The sequence below is a fragment of the Falco biarmicus genome, chromosome 3 (assembly GCF_023638135.1).
Source record: "Falco biarmicus isolate bFalBia1 chromosome 3, bFalBia1.pri, whole genome shotgun sequence".
Lineage (NCBI taxonomy): Eukaryota > Metazoa > Chordata > Aves > Falconiformes > Falconidae > Falco > Falco biarmicus.
The window spans coordinates 104472163-104493323 of NC_079290.1; the positions used below are offsets into that span (position 1 = coordinate 104472163).

Consider the following 21161-nt stretch of genomic DNA (forward strand, 5'->3'; position numbering starts at 1 on the left):
TCCTGTCCTTTTCCCGTTACCCTGGACTGTGCTGGCGGCTTTGCTGTTGGCTTTTTCTGTGCCTCTTGCCTCTGAACTGGTGCGTTCCCCCAGGGAACCGGCCACTCCTCGTTCTCCCGGCTCGTGCTCCCTGCCATGACTCTGTTGCGTCCCGCTTTACCTTGTCACTGTTTGCAGAAGTGCTCTCTGACCTGCCGTGGCCAGAGCAAAGGAGTCGAAGCCAGGGGTTGCGTCCATGGTGCTGATCACACACCTCAGGGAAGCACCTTAAGCCTGCAGGACCGATAATTCTGTCATGATAGACCCCTGGGAGAAACATTTTTTTCTGGTAATTTCTTGCTTCACGCCCTGAAGCATAATAGTGTAGCCCCTCATAAACTCTTTCTCTACCCACTATAATCATGGATGTTCGCATCCCTATAAATGTCCTCCGGGTTGCGGTGTAAATGGCATCATGCAGCAGTGAGTTCCACAGGCTGATGGTGCCTTCCCACCCCCGAAGTGGTGGTTTCTGGAACTAGGTTTCTTCATTACTTGTTTCTGCATTTTTTCCTTTTACATGCTGCAGTCGATACCTGGCTGGCGTTTCTCTCGCTGTTCTTATTCTCTGTGCCTCTCTTCCGGCTCCTCTTGGCTCCAGCCCAGCTTTCTCCCCGTGTGCACGTCCTGTGCTGTCAGGCACGGGCAGCACAGGGGTGGGGGGGCTCTCTTCCACCCTTTTGGAACCCATCACCTTCGTCTCTGCTGACAGGGCTGGGACCTGAACCGCTGTTGCGTTTCGGAGAATTGACATATCAGCTTGAACCGAGCTGTGCTGTCTTTGGAGTGTGGCAGGGGCTGGCAGGGGTCATCCCATCACCCGTCAGATGCTTGGCCAGGAGAGATGCCCAGCTCCTGTGGCGGAGCAGAGGGCAGCGCGCTCCGAGACGGTGGCTGTGTTGGGGCAGACCGATCCGATGGATGTTTCAGGCTGGGGTGGATTGAAAATGAACGCTTTGAAAGAGCAAGATGTTCTCCAGTGATTCGCGCTCCGGCAAGGCAGTGGGCCACCAGGGAGAGGCATCGGGGCCTGTTACCATTCGGAGCACGTAGCCAGGAGAAGGGTTGAGGGAAAGAAACCCACAGGGCAGTCAGAGTTTTCCGCTTTGCGGTGCATGTGGAGAAACACTCCTTCAGGGTTTTTCTTTTCTCTCCCCTCCCCCAATTTCTTCCCCACAGCTGAAGAACGTTAAACACATGAAATGCATTAGCTAGGATTTTTCCTTTCCCCTGCCCCCCTTTCTAAGCTGGGGACCTCCAGGAGGAAGAGGCCTATGAATTGACCCTGCCCAGTGCTTTAATTGACAGGTCATTAAAGATGAATGTGTGGCTAGAGAAAAATATTCAGATTGCAGGCTAGTTGTTGTCTGTGTGGGATTTTAATGATTTATGTTTCTTTCTCCTCCCCTGCTTCTTACCCTCCCCCAACTCCAAACAATCCAGGCACCATGGGAGGTCTGTTTCTGGATGGTGAGGAAAGCCCTGCGCTGGAAGACATCAGCAAATGGACGGTGGAGGATGTATGCAGCTTTGTGTCCAGCTTGTCTGGCTGCACCGAGTACACTCAGGTAAATCTCTTAACAGCCTCAAGAACATCATGGGAGGAGCATCCTCCCTGCGAGCCCCTGTTCTCTCCCTCCTGTCTGTGCCTATTTGACTTGCAGTGTCCCTCCCAGGAGAATCATTTAGGTTGGAAAAGATCTTTAAGGTCACCAAGTCCAGCCGTTAACCCAGGACTGCCCAGCCCACCGCAATATAAACCAAAGGTGTATCTTAGAGCCCTGCAGGGGCTTTTTGTTTTTTTTTCTCCTGGATTGCTAAATAGCTACTTGCTGCCAGCAAAGACCCTGAGAAGGTGTGTGATGGGCGTCGCGGATGGACGGCAATAAGCAGCGAGTACAGCAGGAGAGGATAGGAGCAGGGGCAAAGTCAGGAGTGAGCATTCGAGTGGCAGGGTTGATCGTGGTTAGTGACTTAGTGTCACTGTCTCTCCCTGTCCAGCTCATGCTTTTAGAAGCTGTCCTGTGTTCTGTGGCAGAGGTGGGCATAGTGGTGGCTTTGTGTGGAGTGGCTGTACCGAGGGACGGGCTGTCACATAGTCCCTGCATCGGGGTGGGCAGCTTGTGGTACCAGCCAGCCTGGCAGAAGGTGCTGCGTTCTCTTGCTGCACACAGAGCGCTGTGGGGACAGAGGGGGGTTGCGAGAGACCCTGGCTGCACAAGTGTCAAAGTAACCTCCATGCTTACACTGTAGAGCAGGGGTCCTCAAACTACGGCCCGTGGGCCGGATACGGCCCCCCAGGGTCCTCAATCCGCCCTCGGTATTTACAGACACCCCCCCCCGCCGGGGGCTGGGGTGGAAACCAAGCAGCCGCAGATGACGGCCTGCCACTGCATCCGCGTGCCGGCCCCCTGGTTAAAAAGTTTGAGGACCCCTGCTGTAGAGCGATAGTGACTTGTGATTTTTAAGCTCATTATAGCAGAGTTGAAACGTCCATCAGTAATGGGGGCTTCATAAAGCCTGCTCAGTGTGAGATCATGAGGTGCAGTACAAAAAACAACCCTGTGTTTTTTGCTTCTGCATCTTCTAGAGTCCATTATAAATGCCCCATTAAGAGAATGCGCCAACTACGAAGGCACAGATTCCTGAGCTGTCTGGGACACCCTTGTAAAGGGGCTCTAGTGTGCTTAGAAGGGAGGGACTGAAAGTAGCAGAGATAGAGAGGCAAAGGGCCAAAGTTCAGAGCAATCCAGCCTTTCAGCGGAGAGACATCCTAGGCTGACAAGGTCTTGCAAGGAAGGAGAGCAGGAGTCAAGCTTTCCAAAGATGCCACTTCAAGAGAGGAGACTCCCTGATGGACAGCTAAGGAGTGCAAAGCTGTGCTTTGACATCCAGGCTGGCTGAAATCTGATTTCTAAAACTCTGCCACCTCCTCCCCTTTGGCCCTTGCTGTCTTTCCCTCTACTAGTTGTGTTAGGCAAGTGTCCTCTCCCAGAACTTACACCCTGCTCCCAGCTGTTTGGGAAGGTGAAGCTCAGCACTCCTGCCTCTGCTGGAACCACCTGTTAGGAGAGCAGTGTGCTTACCTGGCCCTTGGGAAGTAATTCCCTTTAGGTTATGCTGATTTGGTAGCGTGCTATGGGGAAATGTGTGTGCTTTTGCATCCCTCCGGAGGGGATGGGCAAGTGGAAACCTGGAATTGCCCTACACCTCCCCTTTCCTGCTCAGGTGATGGGATATAATGTGTTTTCAATCTAAAGTCTGTCCTTCCTTGCCCCCTAACCATGATGCTAATCCCATCACAACATGCTTTGATAAAACCACCTGTAAAACCGGTGTGCTTTGGAGCAAGCAGCTGTGCCTGCACGCGAGAGGCACTGTTTAGGAGAGTGAATGCTTGTTATGGGGATGGGGTACATGTAACATTCCCCAAGAGGAATGACAGAGATTTCGCATGTGCTTGGGAGCGGATCAGGCTGACTGGGTGTGTGGAAGAGAGATGGGTCAGTTTCTGATGATGCAGAGAGGGAGGGAAAGGACTGCTTAAAAAATGATGGTGGATGGATGGGTGTTTACAGGAACAAGAAGCAGCAGGTCTGCAGGTGTAGAAGCTGGTTCAGGAGCTGGGCTTAGTGAGGATGATAAGGGGATGGGTGGTGGGTTCAGGAGAGTACATGTGGGTTGCAGTGTGTGTTGAAGAGAGCTCAAGCAAAAGGCTCTGAAGCCAAAATATACAGCTACTCGCATTCCTTATTACCCCCCACCCCAGATAGCGTGCTCTCGCACTGGTGGTATTGCAGTTTATCTGCATTCCTGCACTGGGGAATGAAATTCAGAGTTGCCTGGAAGCTTCTGAATTAGGCCTGTAGGAAATGTGCAGAAATCTTTAACACAACCACCTTGCAGAGGGATCATCCATTTACACCTTCCATGCCAGCTCCTGGTATACCAGTGGGGAAGAAATCAATAGCTCGCTGAGACAAAGGTTCAGCAATCTTCTCAGTGCATTGCAAACAAAATGTTTTACGATAAGGGGAGCTGCTGTAAACAGCCTCCTGTCGTGGCCTTGCTATGTTGCATTATGTAGGGGGTGCATGGCTTAAGGGATGATGCGTTTTTATGCTCTAGGGTTATATGCTTAACAGGTTTTTTACTATGTGAAAATGCCAGTGTTCAAGGGTGACCCAGCTCCATGGCTCTAAACTGCAGAGCTGTCTGTGTTCTCTTCTCCAAAACCACAGCTGCCGGGGAGGTCTGGCACTGGTCTGCAGGCCTCTCCTGCCAGGAAAACCCAGCAAGAGTTTGGTGGTATGCTGTGCATTTAGAAACATGTTGCAGACAAACAAGAAAATTTCAGCAAACACAAAAGTTGCCATGCCTGATTTCAGCCCTTGACAATATTCAGCTTTGTCTCTGCAGCGGATCAAGACCTGTGGGACACCCAAGGGGGATGCTTTTCTCAAGTTAAGGCTTTTTGTGGAGAGTTTTAGTGCAGAGCGAAAGGAAGCTTTTGGCTCCCAGCCACACTGGCTTCAGAGGAAGGAAAAGAAATCAGTATAGTAAGTTTTGCTAGGTCAAAAAGCAGATACACGTGCTGCAGTCACGGGCAGCTTTGCTTGTGGAGTCCAGCAATAAAAACCACTTGCAACAGCTCAGCTGCCTTGGCTGTAACAGCCACTGCCACTCTCCAAAGGGATGGCTCTGGGCTACGGTTGGCTGCTGAAGAAGCAGCCATTAGAGTAAATTGAAACACCCTCCCTTGCCATAGTGTTTAGTAATAATAATGCTATGCATAAGCCATGCATGGAGAGAGACAGCAGGATCAGGCCCCACAGACAGTTCATTTGGGCAAGCATCCAGCATGAGCTGGGGTGGGGAAAAAAAGCTGTGGAGCGGAGGTGTGGTTTAGTAAGAGAAAACCAGCATCTGACTGACATCTCGCAGAACCAAAGGGAACCTGCTGGCTAAATTACCAAGCGATGGCAGTTTACTCTTGAAGTATTAAGCCTTTACATCCAGAATAAACACCCAGGGGAAGCTGGTGTAACTGCAGCCCTGCTCTATATATGAAGAATGGAGCAGTAAGACCACGTATCCAGACCTTAACCTTTATAATATAGTACATGAGGTGGAAAACCTTTGTATGACCCTGTCATTTGAAAGAGAGGCAAAAAAAGTATTTTTGCCTGTCCCTAAGAATGTGTTAAAATGGTACAGTTTTGCATGGCTGGGGGTATTAGAATGCATTCATATGAAACTGCCATTTTACAAGGCTGTGCTAGCCCTGCTGTCATTTCTGTGATTAAACCTATGCACATGTCCAGGGTCTGCCTCACGCAGCTAACCAGGAGAAGAGGCAAGAGTCTTGCTGTATTGTTGATGGACACTGGCTGAAGGGCCAGCGCGGCTGGCTCAGTAGGCTCATGCCACGTTTAGTGGTACCGCTCGGCTGCCTCAGTACAGTGGTACTGCAATATTTATTAGTCTATGCTGCTAGAAGTGTTGAGGAAAAAGAAAGGGCCCAGTGCTGAAACAGGAGGGCTCATCTTCTCTGATCCCAGGTGGAATCAGAGTCTGGGATACCGGTCTGGGTATCGAGAGCCACTGCCAAACAGCACGGCTGACTGCATTCTCCTGCCTGCTTGCATGTCCTAGGCATAGTTGCAATATATCACAGGCAAAGGAGGAGATAAAAAAAAAAAGTGTAAAACAGTGTTGCACATGAATCGGGTAACCTGCAGATGTGCCTCACAGATCTGTTTATGTATTTTGCCTGGAGACTCTTTTGGAAATTAGCAGCTTGGAGAAGGAAATGCATGAACAAGCAAGTTCCTTCTCAGTTGCATATGCCTCACTGAAGACTGCAAATACTTTTGGAGTCTACTGGGTCAACTTTTTCCAAATATTCACACAAGCGTGAGTGACTAGGATTTGCCAAAATTTAGATTCTTACCTTTTCTCCTATGTCTTCTGCCCTTTAGGTAGTTGGGGTAGGACCTCTGGGCATGTCATTCTTCTTTCTCAAGTCTGCTGTCGTATGCTGTCAGCTGGGCTTACTCATAATGTTGCGCTTAGGTCAGCTGCTTTGGTTGCTAAACCTGGGGATGTTCCCCAGAGAAAAAATTTCATGTCCCATCCCAGCATTAAAAAAAAAAAAAAAAAAGTAATGCTTTATCTAAATTGGCCCAACCAGCCCTAATTTCACCTTCTCACGTGTTTCCTTTTACTTGTTGGCTCCTAGCTGTGCATACAGGATTGTATATACCTGTCATATTAACAGGGGCCTGCTTCACCACCGAGGCTCTTAGAAGCTACCTCTTCTACAGCACCCTTCTGTGCAACGGCAAGGCAAGCGCATCAGATAAGTCACTGTCATTTCTAAGCCTGGACCTGTGTTCTGGTTTCTTCCAGGTATTCCGAGAGCAGGCCATTGATGGTGAGACCCTGCCCCTCCTAACGGAAGAGCACTTGCTGAACAATATGGGGCTCAAACTCGGACCTGCACTGAAGATAAGGTCACAGGTAGGAAAATGGGCTATGTAGCAGTAAGTGGTGCGCTTTAAAGTTGTCCCTAGTCGGAATAGGGCTGTCAAGAGACCTAAGTCTATTGAATATAGTTTATTAAGCAGTAACTGTTCAGTTATTTATTTGTAATTATGGTTTCAAGAAAGCTTGATGTGTCCTCCAGAATGTTCCATATCCTCACCTGGAGCCAGTCAAACAACTGTTTCAGGAAGAAAACACAGGTGGTATTCAGTGCCCGGGGCAGAAGCGAACAGTTCAGAATAAGTGGTGGGAGGGAGTAACAGGGATGCAGTGGGCATCTCCTAAAATGGACCAGCTCCTGCCAGAAAAGACACAGGCTGCTCCCACAAATACCGGCCAGGAAGGGAGAAAAGCTGTAAACTCTGAGGCAAGGTAGATTGTTTAAAATCAGTTGAACCTGAAAGTAGTTACCCTGAAGTACCTAGAGACTGGGTAAAGCCATCTCAGGAACCTGCTGTCTCTTTTTTTTCTCTAGACTGGACGCAAGGCCTTTTGCTGCTCGTTTTCCTCATAACTAGGTGGCTCTTGGTGCTTCTCCTTTTTAGCGAGGCTTGAAGCACAAATGCATTTAACATGTCTCAGCATCATCTGTTGATTACTTTCCCTCCCCAGTGAGTAATGGACCAGTTCTTTCCCTTCTCTGTTGTGCTAGTAATAGACTTCTGTAACATTTTTACCTCTTGCTAGTCATAGCTTACCGGTCTTGCTGATGGGCCATGCCACCCCCCTCCCACGCTGCACCACTTCCCCCACCCCACCCTCCAGCTTGTGCTATTTGCTTGTATTTTGATACACTGGAAGTATAAATTATACTTGCCTCTGTCGAGTTACTCAAGTTCTCTCTTTTAGGGAGCTGCATTTCATCCTCAACAGACTAGTTTGCTGTTGTGCCCTTATAGCGATGGTGGTTCTTCTTAAAATACCTTCCCCCCAGCCCCCTCCCTCTATGACTTGGCTCCCAAGTCCCTGCTTGTAGAGGGCTGCTTTCGTAAAATTGCTTCGCTATTCACCAGCAGTCATGGCAACTTCCATTTGAGTTGCCTCCACTTCCTCTGGGTTGGACTCCAATCTAGAAGAACATCTCCACTAGCTTCTTCTTTATCCATTTAACAATCGGAAAATAGCTTCTGACACATGTCAAGAACAGGCTGTTCTATTATATTCCCTAGGGTATTATGTCACGCAAATAGTTAGGACAGTAATGTGCATGTGCGTGTGCACATACATGGGTTGCACAGACAGCCACTATTCTGGCATAGCCTCCCTAACCCACAAGCTATACATTTGTTACATTATGTTAAAACAATAAGAGCAACTTTACTGCTTTCCCTACAGCCCTCACTGTTTATGAGGGGGCTAATAAAAAGGTTCTGTGGGCAACTGTTCCCTGTGGGTCAATTCAGTAGGAAATAAAACTCGTATATTTCTTAAAAAACAGAGAACCCCAAATAGCTCACAGACATTCTGAGATTGGATTTGGCAGGGGGAATATGGGATATGGGCTGAAACTAGAAAAACCCTGCTTCAATTTAATCAATAGTGTTTAAAGTTCTAGTATAAGGCATGGTTGGGGGGGAGTAAGTGGGGAGCAAAGTCCTGATGTTGCTAACTGAATAATGCTGCAGTTGTCTGGTTTGAACACAAGCCTGTGTTTCTCTTTAAGCTTAAATGTGAAACAGCTGTGTAGGTGCTGGAAAGTTGTGGGGCCTTTGGCCCTTGCTGGGAGGCGAGAACTGCTTCAGGAGTTTTCTTCAGTACTGCAGAAGGGAGAGGCTTCAGGCTTATAGCTTCCTTTGCAGTTAACAGCAGCCACCCTGTAGCCAGATTGTTTTTTTCTCCCCCACCCTGTTGCCCCAGCCCCCCTTGTCTCCCCTCTTAAGAGCAATTCCAGCTCTTCAGATGTGGACATTGTGTACCGTCCGCCAGTCCAGCACCCTGGGCTGGGTTAGCGAAGGGAGAGCAGAAGTGTTGCATCAAATTGCCCATCCAGTGGTGCCTGTTAACAACAGACATGGTAGGAATTGGTCAACCCTCTTCACCTGATGCACCTTCACCTGAAGGCAGCTACAGCCAGGTGTGCTCCCAATGCCTCGTGTCGCAGAGATGCCTAGGAACTGCTGCTTACCACCACTGTGTATCACTCACAACAGGGGTGAGCTGGGCTCCATGAAAGATGAAGAGCACTGTCACAGTTGTGCATGCAGCCTTATCTAGCCGGGGAAACAGGCTGCAAGTTTCCATAGTCCCCTGATGAGACGGTGAGATCCAATTATTTCAGATCAGAGGCTGGACTTGGTTCAGCTTTAGATTGCACACCCTTTCAGCCCTCACCTCAGCAATACCTTCAGTCTCATTCTAGCCAAAGAACACGGACATATGCAAAACACGTCACAGGAAAAGGGCCTGCACTGCAAGTCCCAGCACATCTTTAGCCTGAGACATGATCTATAGGGTAGACCCTGTAGCTCCAGCAGTACTTTGGTGCATGGCACCAAAGCGCCCTGTGAAACAGAGCTGGGGAGCACTACTGTAGGACACAGAGTCCTTTAGAAAAAAAGAGAGAGGAGGAAACCATCCCTGGTCTTCTCTGTTAAGTCACCACTAAGGGTTGTTTTGGGGCTTTTTTTGTAGATTGGGAATGGTAGCTCTTCATTCAAATGATGTAACCTAGCTCTTCCATCTGCAGTTCACTTTGGAGTACAGAACCTGGGCTTGCTGCATGAAAATGCAGCCTCTGTGGGTTTCTGAAGACAGTTTGTGCACATTGTCATCCCTTTTTGCTTGTCCCCCCCCGCATTTATTTCTTTTCTTTTCTTTTTTTTTTTTTTTTTTTTAATAGGTTGCCAAGAGAGTGGGCAGAGTTCTGTACATGGCAGGCTTCCCCATGGCTTTCCCACTGCAACCTCCTGGTTTACGGCCACCGGAGCGGGACCTGCCCCCAGCTGATCTCCGGCCATCCTCCACCGGCAGCGTGGCCTCCCCCTTCAGCAGTGGCCTGCCCTCCGCCAGCCGTGTCTCACCAAAGCAGGAAAATGGAAACCCCTCCATCATTGCTGGGATCAATGACACCACAAAACCTCCATCTTAACTGCAGGACAGCTCTTGACTGCTTCTGGAACTGAGATTCAGTTGAACAAACTGAAGGTAATGCATTTTGAGAGACCAGGAGAGCCTCCCTCAGCAGTGTGAGACACAGGAGTGAGGAAGGGAGGTTTTTAATTTTTTTGGATGCGTATGTTTTTTTGTTTAAAGAAAGAAGAAAATCAAACAAAAGTCCTAAAAACTGTAAAAAGGGAAGGAAAGAAAACTATCCAAAGATGTACTGAGACAAGGCAAGTGAAGAGAAAGAAAATGTTTCTAGAGGATGGCAGCAGCGTTCCCATTCCCTTTCACACCCCTTCTCGCTCACCAGTCTGAGATGGAGAGCCATGGACAGGGAATGAACGTTTTTCTTTGCCTTCAAAGAAACATGGCTTTCAGGAACTTCTGGGTATGACTCCAAGCAGGCAAGGGGAATGGGCACTGCTCCTCCCAATGGTACTCAGCACCCCTGAGCAAAAAAACCCATCAAAAATGAAACCAACCACCTTCCCAGCTATCTCCTCCTCCCTGGAAATGGTACTCAGTTCCTCATTCAGGTGTCTATGCATCTCTAGCAACTTCTAAAACAATACCAAAGACAGACAAAAAGAAGAAAAAAAAAAAAAAGGGAAAAAAAAAAAGAAAAAAAAAAAAAGGCAAGTTCCGGTCCATGTTTACTTCAGTGTGGATGGTACGGCACAGGCGGCTCAGTGCTGTCCCGCAGGCTAGGGCATGCCCTCTCCCCTGGCACGTTGTCCCTGTCAGCACACACAGAGAATGGACTCTGCCTGTGCTCCAGCCCTGCAGAGGTGGGGCTTTTTTCCTATTAGATGTTTTGTTTTAAAAAGAAGAAAAAAGTGTGTGCTTTGGTGGGATGAAGGGTCACAGCCCTCACTCCGGTGTGGCCCCCTCCCTCCTTCACGTGTACAACAGACTCATTTATACATTTGGGGTGGGTTTTTTTTGTTTGTAGGGTTGGTTTTGTTCTTTTTAAAGCCTTGTTACAGAGGTGGATGTAGTTGCACATTCTGGCCTGCTGTGGACCATGAGACAGATACCTGTGCGTTCCCTGAGGAGGGGGAGGGATGTTGGGGGATTCAGGCTAAAAACAATGGATAGAGTTTTTACTACTGTGAATGAGATGGTAACTCCTGGGGGTGACCTCCTGTGACTTGTACAGTTGTGAACAACAAGCACATGTGGTACTGTTCTCTCTCTCCCCCCCCCTTTTTTTTTTTTTGTTTAAACATTGCACGTGCTACCGTTTTTCTTACAAAATAGCTTGGTGGTACATTAGCTTCTTTATATTGTAAAAAAAAAACAACAAACGTCATTATCCATCACATCACGATAAAAATGCTTTCCAGCAATCAATTTAAATAAAAAAGAAAAACACTTAATTTACAAATGGTACCTAGCTTCCTGAGCTCCTTGCAAGTGATTGCTTTACGCAATGTCTCCTTTCTTTCACTGTGTACACTGGGGCCATATGCCTTACCGCTGGTGTTAGTAACTCTGTGTGTGTTAGCGCTACTACATTTTTGGCCTAAAAACCGATCTGAGGGTTGGTTCACAGCTGCCAAAAGGCAGAGAGCATCTTGCCCAGCTATGTTAGAGAAAGGAGGAAAAGCAACTCCTTTCTCTTTTGGAAAAAAAGGTAAGTTAAAACCTTTTTCTTACAGTTGGGGCCTTACAAGTCATCTCTGCAGTCATATCCCAGGCTCCCTTTTGTAATTGCCTTTACCAGCTGTAGGGAACCTCAGCCTTGAGCGTGCCCAAACCCCTAATGAAGCAGCTGGTGCATTGGCCTCCTCAGAGTGGGCTATAAATGATAATAATAATGATGATAATCGTGATGTCCATAATAAAACCCAAATTACTAATTTCTGAGGTTACTTCCTCCCCCTTACAGGAAAAAGGGTATCTGGGTGCATGTCTAGGAAGGGCAGGTCTAGTAATTACTGTAACTGCAGAAAGAAGCCCTCGCCAACCCTATTCCTGCCGCTAAGCTCCAAAACTCTGAATGAAGCTGTATGAACACTGTACTACAGCAGTAATTACCCGTGTGGTAACGATGTCTGGAAGCGGGAAAGGAGCAGCACTCAGTGTAGGACAGGAAGAGCCTAATTACCTCTTTACATACACCAAGTTGTTACCGCTTACACATGTGGGTAAGGGAGACCACTAGTCAGGCTATAGTACACATTAGTAAGTTTGGGTTTTCATCTGCAATAAGGCAATGTTTTTGAGCTGTGGTTCTTCTGAATCTATGAAAACAGAACTTAAGAAAAAAAGGAAAAGTTGTTCTTTTTACATGTTTTTTAAAAAAGCATCTTTTCCTCTTGTGGTGCGCAGGAGTAAAGATGCCTGGAGGGGAGCATGTAGGCAGTGCAGAAAGCAGAGATGGCTGTGTCTGTGCAGGTGGCTTGGCCACCCCTAGTGCTTACAGACAGCTATTGACCTGACTGAATGATGGCAAAGAATAAAAATTTTATTTAGTCTTGGCCCCCTATCTTCTTTTCTAAAAATCTGCATTAACAAATAACAATGCTCTCAAAAGGCACAGTTAATTTTCAGGAGTGACTCTGTCAAATACGCCCTAAGAATACTTAACAGCAAATACCCTCTATTGCCAGTTTATTTTCCAAATAAATTTGTTTCCCAGCTGCCAGTCCTGCAAACTAACAAGAGATAAGCTGTTTATATTTTCCCAGCAGATCACAAATTGCATTTACCCACCTTGAGCTACACAATGTTCTCCCACAAGCACCACTCCTACAGGAAGACATGTAATGAGCTGCATCTAGAAGCTGCCCAGGTGATGCAGTAGTTGGCTTTGAGGTCATAAAGAAAGGCTGGGTGCCCAAGACAGCCTGCAATCATCACTACTGTTTTCAGGACTCGGAACAAAACCGTGTTCACCACCAGCATCAGCAGCTAGGACCGCCTTAGAAGGAGGTGATTTTATGTCACTGTGGATAACAATATATCTGTTTACAAAACACAGGCTCAGACTTGTCCATTGTTTTTGCTAAGCAAATGCATCCCAGGCAAATCCAACAGCCATCACAAAATGAAAGTATGTTTCCTGCATTATTATTTTGCCTCTTCTTATTCCTTCCCGCCTGCACAACCTCCCATCTCTGTGCCCACCCTCCTCCGTATCCTAAGGCGCTTTAAGTAAAGTTAACTTCTTTAGCATACTTACAGCTAGCTTGATTGAACTGACTGAGCTGCTTCTGATGTTACTGATGAAGGCTTTGCAAAACACTCCATGCAATCCTTAAGCACTTCTTGGCAACAGGGAGGGTTTAGTGAGGGCCCCAGAGCAAATACGAGGTGACACAGGTGGTTGGCTGAACAGACAGGAGGACCTTTAGACAAAAGAACTTGTCCTTCCCTTGGTCAGCTCACTCATGCTCCAGCAGGAGCTGAAACTGAACCCTATGCTATTTCAAGCGGCAGACTTCAGTAAGGGCTTTTTTATTATCTATGATGAGCAGTTTTACTGGCCTTGATGTGACCACAATTTTACTGTTACCAAAAACATGGCTGGTAGAAAAGGCTTGAAAGTCCAAGTAGCATCTCCGCTGTGTCACTGAGAAAGTCCTTGGTGGCACCTGGGGCTGGCCTCCCACCCTCCATGCTCCCCAGCTCTTACCACCTCTTTGAGAACCAGCTACAGGTGCTGAAGGCTGGGTGATCCAATACACAGCAGCTTTGTAAAGAATAAGCTTGGAGGGGGGTTGTGGCTGTGAGGGTGCTCAGTCATCGTCAGAGAAAGCTAAATCCTCCACAATGTCCTCTTCTCCTTGGGCTAGCTGTTCGAGCTCAGATCGCGACAGCCCCTGAGTGCAGCTCCTCTGCTTGTGTGACCCTTGGGAAACCCGAGCGGCTTCCTTTTCTTCCTCTGTGGGTGGAAAGAGTGAGAGGTGTAAATCCTGCTTTACTGGGAGTGAGAGTGAGGTGAGTCAAGGCAACTTATTGCTAATTAATCCCAGACGCTCATTAATTATTGGCGCCACTGCAGCTCCCAGATAGTGGTAGGAGAGTGCTGCAGGGTGTTCAGTACAGCGCTGGCTCTGAAGTACTTGGGGCAATAGGAGAGGAGACCAAACTAACTGTTGGGAAAGGAGACCTAACTGAGGCAGAAACACAAAGGAAGAACTGGGGGCATGAGACAGGCCTCCAAACCTTCAGCCTGCACGGTTCAGGTTAGTTTTCCTCACTGGAGATGTCAGGCTAGGCGCTAGGAGCTGACAGAAAGAAGGTATCATAGGTAACAGCCAGACTCCCAAATGCAAAACTAGCCCCATGCTCCCTCCTTTTTGGAATGGTATTTTAAATGGGGAGCACAAGTGAGAACTGGTTTCTAGGGACCGTACATGTCCCCATTCCCAGTGCCCTTCCTTTTCATTCCAGAAGTGTGGCTTGAGCTTCCTACACCTTGCTTCCAAACAGAGCCCTGCAGACCATCTCTCTTAGGCTCTACGAGCAAAGCATCTGCTCAGCACAAATTCCTACCTCTGGTCTTATTCCCACAGCCTCTCACCGGCTGTGGAGGGTGGCAGCAGCAGCTGTGGGATGTGGCTCTGCTCTCTCTGCTCAGCACTTCCTGAATCAGCTTCCAGGCTCTGCTAATTCAGCTCCCTTGCCAAAAAGTACAAAAAGCACAAAAAGCTATCCCCCTGCCCCAGATCAGGGGCTGGATGGTCACTGCAGTTCCCATCCTTCAAAACCACGCTGGTGACACAAGAGCATCAGGACCACAGAAGTGCCTCTCCAGGGCACTGAGAGCATGTGCATGCCCTAACTGACCTGCTGGAGGGTGGGAAGCTTGTCACAGACACAAGCCTCTTGCTATTCCATCACCCAACCAGACTGCATGCGTGCAGGTGTTTTGGTAAAAAGCACAACAGGAACACTCAGCACACACAGCTTAAGACTTAGAAGGGGCGGATCTGCCTCTCTGCCCTGCCTGATTGATGTCTGAAAAAGTGCCACAGGCCAGAAGCACCCAGGCCTGAATGTGACTGCTGCTACACCAGCATATCTGGGCTTTAAGAGACTGCTGGCTCTATACCATGCTCCTACAGCCCAAAGTGAAGGAAGCTGCTATTAGGGCTGAAGGAAAGGAAGATCAGAGTTCCTGCTCCCCCTGACACCAAGGAAGGGTGCTTTTCCTTCAGCTTGTCTGAGTACTCCAATAGGCAGAGAGGGAAAACTCTCCCTCTTTTATCCTTTACAGCGTTGTCAGAACATGCATCAAATGCCCATCTATTCTCGGCGCCGAGGTTTGGGTGTGCATGCCAAGCCGCAGCCATCTGCCATGCTAAATCACTCAGATTTTGCTCTCACTTGGACTCTTTCCCCCTTCCTGCTCTCCCTGTTCCCCAAACTAGTAAAGAAAGCCCGCACACAGGAGCTTTGTGGCTGTTCCCCACAACCACACATCACACCCAATGGCATGCCGAGGAGCAGAGGCTTGGCACTCTAATACAAAGGCCTAAGCAAGTGGCACACAAAACCCAGCAAATGAACACAGCAGCCAGAGCCCCTGGCAGGCCCAGCTTCCGTCTGCTACGTTAGCAGAGCAACTTGGCAGACGCAGGCAAGACTGAGCTGAGTGTGGTTAGCTGCACTCTGCGGGGGTGCCGAGCAGGCTCTCTAGCTGTGGCTCGGTGCAGTGGACGGAAGAGAAAGATACTCTCTCTTCAGCTGCAACAAAGCCTGGTTCGGCATTCTGGCACAGCCCTGGTGACAGAGCTGGCAGCTTTCTCAGTAGCCATCGAGACAGCTGTTCTTCTGGCCTGCTAGGAGCATGCTAAACTGGTGGCGTCTCACACCGACACCCACCACTCTTACTGATTCTGTCTCTGGGCAGTGGCTACTAACTGGCAGAAGCGATCAGGACCAAGCACAGAGCAAAGCCAGTGGTTCTAGCAGGGACTGTACACTGGCAAATAACCCAGATGAGTGCAGGACTTGGACAAGGTCTCCTGTCCTGGGAAGACCTGTTGAGAAGCAGCAACTAAAGGGTTACTGCTGCACAGTGCCCCATACTGCAGCACTGCTCAGATGAGAAGTGAAGTGCACCCTCCACACCCCCACACATGTGTAACCTGTGGAGAGCCCTGAAGCAAGGAGAGCCCTGAAGCAAGGTTTCTGTACCCTGTTGGGGTGGGCTGTACTTCAAGAGTTTGTTTGAGCCTCTCTGCAGGAGGCCCGTGAAAAAAGATGAAAAGGACTGGTGGCTCGTTAGAGCAAGGCCTGCAAAACCTTAACCCTTTCGCTCTCTTCTCAGCATAAACTCAGAACTGCCGGGTCTTCCTGTGCAGGGTGTTTGTGTGTCTGTGTAGAAGCCCCTCCTGACACTGCACAGCTCAGAACAGCAGCACAGCAAGAAAAGAGGAGACAGTTCCTTTGCAGGGGAACCCCCAGAATGCAAAGGAGCAGTTACCAGTGCTGCCAGTAACTCCCTTCCCCTTTGCCTAACCACACTACTTACCATCTGAGTCTTCCAGTTCTTCCTCGTCCTCCTCGATTTCGTATGTTCCTTCTTCATCATCATCATCCTCACCATAGTCTTTGCTGCTTGCTTCTGAACTGTCATCTGATGCCTGCTTGGCTTTGGCTTTACCTGCAAGTATTTTTACTGTGTAAATGGAAACATAAAGAGCAGCACACAAGCATACATGCAGGCAGGATGTAAAGGGCAAAGTACTGCCATCCCAACATTCATCCTCAGGAGTACAGTCATATACACACTAAAGGGGAAATTTACCATATTTCTCCAAAAGCCATGTCCCCGTGCACTAGAAGTCCAGAGAAGGATGCATTTCATTTCAGAGGTACCTGCTAGAGGCTAGGAAGGCCAGGATGCAGAGAATCACAGAAATCACCTCAAAAGCCCATAGCAGGGTTTTACTGCTAAAGCCCAGGACTTGCTGCTACCTGGTATTTATGGAGCACCAGCGCTGTGGCACCCAAGTGTCCATCACTAACCTAACTGCCTGCCCTGCTCAGAGACATGAAAGCTAGGAGAGGAAGACAGACAGAAGAGTAGAGTGAGAAGAAATGGGCCTAACAAACAGACATGAGCCAACAGAAGGAGTAAGTCACAAAGCTGAGACCAGAGAAGGATTTGTTCCACTGAGAAATCGTGCCTGCATATACCACCTCCACCCCTCTATGGTTATATATAACTGAACACAGGGGTAGACTCTCTGGTTCAGGGTATCCTTGTAAACCTCTCTTAGCTTTATTCCCTCTGTTAGTCACAACAAAAAGGTCTAGGAACAGATATTGCTGCAAGTTCCCTCTGTAGATGGCTAGCCACGTCACCCAAGGCAGCGTGGGAGGAAGTATTAAGAGCCTCTGCATGCTTGACCTGGGGAAAAATTATCTGCCTCTGAGCCTCTGGAACTGGACTTCTTTTACTGGTGTAGAGTTCACTTCACTGGAGGAATGCCTCTCCCCTCTCTCCCCTCCTGAGGACAGTGTGAGTCACCAGGCATTTAAATGACAGAACATACATTCTCTACTGAGGGAGCAGAAGAGAACCAGCCTCCTCTTGCCTCCCTCCAGCCACCACCCCTGAGCTAAGCCCAGCTCAGTGCTGCAGGTTGCTCGTTCTTGCTTATAAAAGCTGCTGAAGAAGCTATTAATTCACACTTCAGACTCTGCTTGGAAACTGGCTGTACATCCTTCTCACATTGTGATTCTTGGGCCCCATCATGGCATCTATTTTTTGCCCATCCTCCCTCCTCAGCAGCTGCCCTATGTTACTCACTGAACTGGATACAGAGCCATTAATAAGCTGGCTGCTAGCATTCCCAGCTCCCCGTCATCACCCTGGTTGCTCTGCTTTCACCCATCTGTCAGCTCTGCCAGCATGCAGCCTCTGTGCAATTGCCCCCCAAGGGATCGGAAGCTACATCTCATGGACGGAGCGCTCTCAGGCGCTTGCAGCCATGCGGAGAACACCCGCTCCACAGGAGATGGATTGTAGTGCTATTCGCTGCACCACATCATATTGATGGGCACCTGAGAAGCTCAGGCAACAATCAAGGGGCAAGCTCTCATCCATCAAGCAGCACTAGCAAAAGCACTGACAGATCCAGCTACCAGCTCATCTTAGGGTATGCAGAGAAACCAGCTATGGGGCAGGAATTAGGTACAAGGTCACTCCTGTGTGCTACAACACAGGCAGCAGGCCGCGAAGAGGAATTTACTGAACTTCTCCAGCCTCCTGCTCGCCTCCCACTGGTGGGCACACACAGGGGCCCCAGTACAGCCTTCAGGCAGAGCTCGAGCTTCCATCTTCTGAGGCAGAAGTGTATCAGCCAGGTTTCAGAAGACGATGCTGAGGGTGCTGTGGTTAACCAGTGCTCCTCCCCTCTTCTTCCTCACTCTGCCTCTAGATCCTCAAGCTGACAACCCACAGCAGGAATTTTGCCACTGAAAAGGGCCCCGATTATTCTGCTAGGAAATGAAAATGTCTGACCTCTCTTTCCACACCCCTAGCCCTCACCACTCTGGCATTAAATTGATGTAATATGATTATGTGAGGGACAAATGAAGAAACCTGTTCAAGTTCATTAAAGGCACACCAACACCTAATGTGGACAGATCACTCATTACGGCCAGGCCCAGAGAGACGCTGCAGCTGCACTCCCTTCTCGCCTTTAATTGCCTCATGACGAGGCAGTCCAGCACCTCTTTCTAAGCCATTAATAATTTCCAGGAGCAGCCGCCTTTCCTCCCAGAGATCTGTCAGCTGGTAAATGGGAGGAACACGTGAACTTCCCCACCCCCACTAGCGACACACAGATTGATCAAATCCACGCTCTTTCCTCTGCATCTCCTGGCTCTTTCTGCCCTTGCCTGCTTGGGGGTTCCTGAAACATGCAAACTTTTTTCTCTCCCCTCTTCAGACCTTGCAGAGACCCAAGCAAGGGAGTCTCTCCTGCCTGCCAAATGCTTTCTCCATCGCAGAAGACAGCTTGTCTTGATATGATGGAATTGTGTTCGCCACCTTTCCTGCCCCCTTGGAGAGGATGCCGGGGGGCACACATCCTGCTGAAATGAGCAGGCAGCTTTCAGCTCCACTTGCACAAGGTAGGGGGAATCTCCCCTCCGATCCACAAGATTAAAAAAGGTTTTCAAATTCACCACTTGCCTTCCTTTTCCTGTGCAGCCATATCTGCTGCATGCATCAGTACACTGCTAGCCATTTACTCCCTGATGTGGCTGCACCACAGCCAGGTGTAGACGAAAACAAAGCAACCAGAAATAGACAGCTGACAGGCAACATCACCTTGTTAGAAGGACCACTGTGCCAGGATCCTGGACACGTGACCTCAAAGTCCTGTCTCAAACTACACTCCAACTGTGTCAAGGCATCCCTCCCTCTCCTGCCTCAATTATTACACCTGAATTTTTCATACATACTCACTGAGCAGGGACCACTCCTCCTCAGTGGGCTACGCAGCAGCACCCCTTACCAAACTTGATCTTGGTTGAGGTGTCCCAATGCAATGCAAGATGCACTGACAGGGAGCTAACCAGCATTCCTAACTTCCAGGTTCTGAAAGAAGCCAGTATGGATTTGTGTTGATGAACTTACTGAACAAATTCTAAAAAACTGTACACCATCCTCTCTGTCCTTTCAGGAACCCCTAAAATAAACAGAAATGCTGGTACTGACAGAGCAGGGGGCCCAAACCACACAGAAAACCCAATGAGACTTCTATAAATGTGACACCAGACACAGAAACATTTGTTATTGCTAGCCTCGTTAGGATTCAGAAGAGATTCATTCATTCATTGTTGGATTTGGCAAGGCCTGAGAAGACAGAATGAAGATTCAGAGGGGGTGGGAGGCTTTTTCTACCAAGGACCTGTGGCCTACAGCAAAGGCTGAAGTCAGGATTCAGACTCAGGAAAGAAGACAACCTGCAAAGCTTACAGAGCTAGGGAAAAGGCTGCTGCTGTCAAAGATAAATGGCTTATCATGGTTTTGGCTGCCGTGAGGCTGCTAAGTCTAAGGTTAAAGTATGGAAGGATCAGAGAGCTTAGCTACTGCTGTGTCCTGCAAGACCTGAAGGACTAGGACGAAGGCCTGAGCCAAGGGGAGTGGATGGCCTGCTATCAGCCTTTCATCTCTGGCCTAATGCAGAACTGTGGTTAGGATTCAGAAGAAGACAGACTTCTAAGAGATAGGTTTATGTCTGGATCCTACATGGTCCATTAAAGCAGACTGATGGCTGTAGCTAGCACAAGATGCCAATCAATGAGTTCAGTGGGCAGTAAGCTTAAAGAAAAAAAAAGTGGTTTTTTTTTCTCCAAAAAATATCTACATTACAGTTGTGGCATGTCTTACTGTGTTACCAGAGGATGCTGTGGAAGCCACATTAACAGGAAGGATCAGGCACAATCAGGGAACCAACAGATCCGTCAGTGGATATTGAACAAAACAGTCTCTCCGCAATCCTCAGTTCAGAACATCTCTAAGCTGCTGAACGCCCTGCCCTGAACACACTTTTTCCTCTTTCCTAGTTGCCTCCATATATTGCAAGAGCACTGGAGGTGTTTAGCTGGCACCTGCATCTTTATGCACCTGCCCTTTATCCCTCTCCTCAACACATGCAATTATAGTGCAGCCCTGGAGCTGAAGGGCAGAAAGATTCGTGGCTGTAACACCTGGCTGGAGCTGACTGCCACTGTGGAATCACTCCAAGGATACCTCCAGGAGCACCTGCCCTGTGAGAATCCATTACCGCAATGTTATGTCCACACCAGTTCTCCCCACAGGAACCTACCGCATCTGAATCTGCTCCTCAGCCTGTGCCACAGTCTCTCCTACTTTCTGGGAAATCTAGGATGCTTCCTGTTCAACTCCAGAGCAGTCCCCAGTGGCCTCTCCTTGCCTGCTTGAGGGATGCTGTTCCAGGAGGGTTCCGAAGCAGGTGCCTCTGACAGGTGCTGCCGCTGCTGCTGCTCCCCAGTGGGAGGAGAGCAGGGGCGGGTGGTTCCCATCTGGGAGCAGCACACTGGGGCCAAAGGCTGCTCGAGCTGCAAACACCAGTCTGCTGGTGGCCATTTCCTGCAGCAGTGCCAGGGGCTGGATGCAGCAAATATCCCTTCTCTGCTACAGCACAGATGAAAATGGTGGAGGTGGGGGTGGACAAGAGGGGGACGCTCAGAACAGAAGGGAAGGTAATACACAACCGCACCAGTGCTGCTGGAGGACAATAGGATCTGCACATTACCCCTGCTCCCACATGCAGGGACACTTTTCATTGCCTCCCTTTGCCTCCCCCGCCCGGAATGAATAATGGCAAACTGTGAGAGCTCCCCAACCCTCTCAGTCTGGGAGAAGCATGCCATTCCCTCCCTGCCTGGGACTGGAAAGAGCTCTTCAGAAGCCTGCTCTGCTGTGAGAAATACAAAGATCTTCAAAAGTGCCTCAGAAGGCAGAAGTTAGTTAATGA

General features: G+C 48.9%; 2 protein-coding genes across 2 annotated transcripts in view; one reads left to right on the forward strand and one right to left on the reverse strand.

The window, feature by feature from the left end:
• The window catches only part of SAMD11 (sterile alpha motif domain containing 11), a 158582-nt gene extending 145963 nt beyond the window's left edge, over positions 1–12619 (forward strand). The window contains 3 exon segments of the mRNA XM_056333045.1: positions 1483–1607; positions 6451–6561; positions 9425–12619. Of these exon segments, the coding sequence (XP_056189020.1) occupies positions 1483–1607; positions 6451–6561; positions 9425–9673 (485 nt within the window). The 3' untranslated portion in view covers positions 9674–12619.
• Positions 12620–13133: 514 nt separating this feature from the next.
• Positions 13134–21161, reverse strand: part of NOC2L (NOC2 like nucleolar associated transcriptional repressor) — a 52768-nt gene continuing 44740 nt past the window's right edge. Inside the window, exons 18-19 of the mRNA XM_056333046.1 lie at positions 16175–16306; positions 13134–13576 (exon numbers count right to left, since the gene is read on the reverse strand). Of these exons, the coding sequence (XP_056189021.1) occupies positions 13431–13576; positions 16175–16306 (278 nt within the window). The 3' untranslated portion in view covers positions 13134–13430. The remainder of the gene's footprint in view (positions 13577–16174; positions 16307–21161) is intronic.